Genomic DNA, 4,808 nt, shown 5'->3' with positions numbered 1-4,808 from the left:
GCGCCTGTTGGAGATGCTCTAAGGGTGCCATATTCCAGGAGTTCAAGTTATGCTACTGAAAATTCGCTCCTTCAGCAGTTCAGATTTTAGAATTCCGCTCCCTTTTCAAACCCCGCTTCTTTTAATATATATATATATATATATATATATATATATATATATATATATATATATATATATATATATATATATATATATATATATATATATATATATATATATATATATATATATATATATACGGTAGCGCTAAAGTCAGCGTGAGCGTAAAACGCTAATCCTGCGCTCCGGCCGGGTTATGCGGGCTGCTCGGTCGAACCAGCGTTTGTTGTTCCACCTCCTCGTAAGATTGTTTGGTAAATATCGTAATAGACTTAATTTGGTTACCGCATGCAAGCGCAGCCTCCCCGCTCCGCAAAATCAAGCCACACCTTACTCCATGTGCTAGTAAACGTTTTGGTAAATATAGTAACGTAATTAATTTGCTTACCGGGTGATGGGACAGCACCCGCTTTGCTAAATCAAACATTTTTCTCCACATGCTAGTAAAACTCTTGCTAGATATAGTAATATAATCAAGATGGTTACCATATGCTCAGATGCAAGCAAAGGCCCGCCGATTCCCTAGATCAGGCCATCTCTTCGCTTTATTGTATGCATGCTAGTAAAAAAAATTAGGCAGTAATCAATCAACAAGAAAGTACCACTTCTAGTAAATGTCCTGGTCACTTATTTGTTAGGTAAATTTAATTGTAAAAAATAGTTTCATTCATCATACAGTAAGTAGTAGTAGTAGTAATATGATGTTGATTGATTAGTAAAATTTATTCAAATTTTACCATCTTTTCTAATCAAATAGTAAAGTACAAATTATAATTATGCATGGTAATGGGATTACCCTTGTTCTGTTGGTGGATGCATGGGCGACGTGGGGTTTGTTACATTGGGATGGCAGTAATACTAGTAATGCGTTACTCATTGATTAGTAAAATATATCCAACTTTTACCATCTTTCCTAATCAAATAGTAAAGACACGCCATAATTATGGTAATGGGATTACCCTCGTTCTATTGCATGGATGGATGGGCGACGTTGGTATTGTTACATTGGGATGCGGGGCCGCGCACGTCCAAGCGGTCCGATGGTGCTGTAGTGTGGCCGGAGCGCATAATTAGGTAATCTACGCGTAGCCACACTTTAGCAGTCCTATATATATATATATATATATATGTATATATATATATATATATATATATATATATATATATATTTAAAAACATGAGGATTTCTTGGTTTGGACTGACAAAGTAATGTCACTCGATTATTAACAACTTGACTACAATATTTTACTGCTGGTAAGGATTGCACCTGGAGATGCCCTAAGGGCAAAGACCAAGCAGGAGCAAAGGTACGTCCAGATTTGAAGCCTTGAAGGTTACGTCCACTGAATCTCTTCTCCATCACACGACTAACACTCACTCGCCACTAAAAAATGGCTAATTACTTTAGCCTGCAAATGCAAAGGATCCCGACGACGGCGCTGTTCTTTCTATCATCACTCGTCCGGATCCTTCGGAGCTCATCTTTGCACTAGCTAGGAATCAATCAGCACCGCATCTGCACCCCTAAATTGGCAACTACTCTTTATCTAATCGAATTCGATTCACGATCCCCATCCATCTATATAAACAAAACCAGAGGTTAACCAGCAATGGCGAAGCTAGATTACTCTGACGAATTTCATGGCGCCGCCTGGCCTTCACGGCTTACCCGTGGCGCTTGTCATCGCCGCCGCGGTTCTTGGCTCGTTCTGCCTCAGACTCGCCGCCTCACAGCAGCAGGGAGAGGAAGCTGCGGGGGAGGAGGCGGAGAGGCAGAGGTACAACTTCCGGTTCGTGCGGCACGCGCGGGACGCGCCGCTCGTGTCCCACTACAACTACATCGTGGTCGGCGGCGGCACGGCCGGGTGCCCGCTGGCGGCGACGCTGTCGGAGCGCTCGCGCGTGCTCCTCCTGGAGCGCGGTGGCTACCCGTACGGCAACCGCAACGTGTCGAGCGAGTACCACTTCGCGGACGCGCTGGCGGACACGTCGCCGTGGTCGCCGGCGCAGCGGTTCGTGTCGGAGGACGGCGTGGTGAACGCCCGCGCGCGCGTGCTTGGCGGCGGGAGCTGCCTCAACGCCGGGTTCTACACGCGCGCCAGCAGCGAGTACGTGCGCGCCGCCGGGTGGGACGCGCGCCTGGTGAACGCGTCGTATCGGTGGGTGGAGCGCGAGCTGGTGTTCCGCCCGGAGGTGCCGCGGTGGCAGTCCGCGCTCCGGGAGGGCCTCCTCCAGACCGGCGTCACCCCGGACAACGGCTACACCTTCGACCACGTCCCCGGCACCAAGATCGGCGGCACCATCTTCGACAGCGCCGGCCGCCGCCACACCGCCGCCGACTTCCTCCGCAGCGCCAACCCGCGACGCCTCACCGTGTTCCTGCACGCCACCGTGTCGCAGATCCTCTTCCGGCGCAGAGGTACGTACATGCAGCGCACGCCATGCCATGCATGTACATGCAAGTCGTGGTCGATCGGTCTGAATTGAAATGTATGCGTGCGTGTGCCGGAATGCTGCAGAGGGGTCGGCGAGCCCGGTGGCGTACGGCGTGGTGTTCACGGACCCGATGGGGGTGCAGCACCGCGTGTACCTGCGGGGCGTGGGGAGAAGCGAGGTGATCCTGTCGGCGGGGACGCTGGGGAGCCCGCAGCTGCTGATGCTGAGCGGCGTCGGCCCGCGCGCGCACCTGGAGAGGCACGGCGTCCGCGCCGTCGTGGACCGCCCCATGGTCGGGCAGGGCGTGGCCGACAACCCCATGAACTCGGTGTTCGTCCCGTCCCCCGTCCCCGTGGCGCTCTCCCTGGTCCAGGTCGTCGGCGTCACCCGCTTCGGCAGCTTCATCGAGGGCGTCAGCGGCTCCCAGTTCGGCATCCCCCTCCACTCCCGCCGCCGCGCCCACTCCTTCGGCATGTTCTCCCCCATGGTATGGCCGACACCTTCTCCAAACTAACTCCAAACGTGACAATGGCAATGCCATCGATGCCTCGACGGTGCCCTTGATTAACAACGACTCATCGATTCATTGATCACCACCAGACGGGGCAGCTGGGGACGCTGCCGCCGAGGGAGAGGACGGCGGAGGCGATGCGGCGGGCGGCGGAGGTGATGCAGGGGCTGGACCGGCGGGCGTTCCGGGGCGGCTTCATCCTGGAGAAGATCCTGGGGCCGCTGTCGACGGGGCACGTGGAGCTGCGGTCGACGGACCCGCACGCGAACCCGGCGGTGACCTTCAACTACTTCCGGGACCCCAGGGACGTGGAGCGGTGCGTGCGCGGGATCCAGACCATCGAGCGGGTGGTGCGGTCGCGGGCATTCGCCCGCTTCACCTACGCCAACGCGACCGCCATGGACGCCGCCTTCGACCGCGCCGCGCTGGCCAAGTTCCTCAACCTGCTGCCCCGGCACCCCCGGGACACCCGCCCGCTGCAGCAGTACTGCCGGGACACCGTGATGACCATCTGGCACTACCACGGCGGCTGCCACGTCGGGCCCGTCGTCGACCAGGACTACCGCGTCATCGGCGTCGCCGGCCTCCGCGTCGTCGACAGCTCCACCTTCAAGTACTCCCCCGGCACCAACCCGCAGGCCACCGTCATGATGCTCGGCAGGTCAGACCAACATACGAATTCTTTCTGCTTCAACTCTTCTTCTTCTCCTGCACTCGATTTGCTCCGACGAAATTTGTCAAATGTTTCTTGATCATTTGCCTGTCTTTGGATGATCAAACTCGGTCGAACAGGTACATGGGGCTCAGGATTCAGGAGGAGGGATGGAGACCAGGACCCAGAAATTAAGCATGTGCATTCGATCCGTTCATTCATTTCATTCACGGCGGTGTCACCCACCCAGCCTCCAACCGTACCTTCATGCTTCCTTCGTGCCGCGCGGGCTGCTTGGGAGATTGCATGGGATTTCTTGTTTCTTTCTTCCAGAGATTGTTTTGTGAACAGCTGGTTGTTAGTGGTTACATACACATTTGTTGTTGTTTGTTACATGTATTATTGTAACGCTTGTGAGATAAAATCACACAACGTTTGTGAGATCAAACACTTTGCGGAGATCATTTGTGAGATGAAACACTTTGCGTTCATCCTTTTTATTTATACGGCCACTTCGCATCAACGTTCCGCCATCGCTCGCACCGGATCTCGCGGACGTTGCGCATGGACTATTACATCGCCCGCTGCTCACCTAGGAAGCCCGGAGATTTGCCCCTCCACGAGGCGGTGCTCGTCAACGAGCTGGAGGTTGTAGCGCCGCTCCTCCTACACCCGCCGAAACACCGACTGCTCTCCCACCATGACGGCGTTGGAGTGCGGTTACGCCGGTGGGTGCGCTGACTCATCGCCGGATGCCACCTCTATTGTCTGGTCCTCGCCGCGCCGCTGACATCTGGCGAGCTAGTCGGCAAGCCAATCTCAGCCCATCACGCACGACAGGCTTGTCAGCCGGTCGTAGTGACGGATAACTCCTGCTTCTGCTTCGTCGATAGGCTTTCCCACATAGCTCCAGAGCTCACGGTCATGGCTGACGTGGTGCAGTGGTGTGCCTGAAGAGGAGACAACATTTAAATAGCGGACACCGGCCAGGACACTCGATGTGGTGAGTTAATGTGGGCGTCAACGAAGGTTTCACAGCCGCCGCGCTAGTTTAATGTCGCCGGGCCGATGGATAGGAACCGGTTAGAATGCGGAGCAAAGCCGTCC

The 4,808-nt window shown here is 54.3% G+C and overlaps 1 protein-coding gene across 1 annotated transcript; it reads left to right on the top strand.

The window, feature by feature from the left end:
- The first annotated feature begins 1,396 nt into the window (after nucleotides 1-1,396).
- On the top strand, nucleotides 1,397-4,142 carry LOC123108407 (protein HOTHEAD). The gene is made up of 4 exons (XM_044530202.1): nucleotides 1,397-2,521; nucleotides 2,622-3,025; nucleotides 3,139-3,710; nucleotides 3,842-4,142. The coding sequence occupies exons 1-4, from the start codon at nucleotides 1,744-1,746 to the stop codon at nucleotides 3,894-3,896; spliced, it is 1,809 nt and encodes a 602-aa protein (XP_044386137.1). The 5' UTR covers nucleotides 1,397-1,743; the 3' UTR covers nucleotides 3,897-4,142.
- The last annotated feature ends 666 nt before the right edge of the window (nucleotides 4,143-4,808 follow it).

This window comes from Triticum aestivum, chromosome 5A (genome assembly GCF_018294505.1).
Source record: "Triticum aestivum cultivar Chinese Spring chromosome 5A, IWGSC CS RefSeq v2.1, whole genome shotgun sequence".
NCBI classification, from domain to species: Eukaryota; Viridiplantae; Streptophyta; class Magnoliopsida; order Poales; family Poaceae; genus Triticum; species Triticum aestivum.
This window is presented reverse-complemented; position numbering and strand designations above follow the sequence as displayed.

Bases quoted from the DNA above. Each gene is read 5' to 3' on its own strand.
- LOC123108407 (XM_044530202.1), top strand. From the start codon at position 1,744: ATGGCGCCGCCTGGCCTTCACGGCTTACCCGTGGCGCTTGTCATCGCC. The intron at 2,522-2,621 runs GTACGTACATGC...GGAATGCTGCAG, and splicing joins GATCCTCTTCCGGCGCAGAG to AGGGGTCGGCGAGCCCGGTG. The intron at 3,711-3,841 runs GTCAGACCAACA...TCGGTCGAACAG, and splicing joins ACCGTCATGATGCTCGGCAG to GTACATGGGGCTCAGGATTC.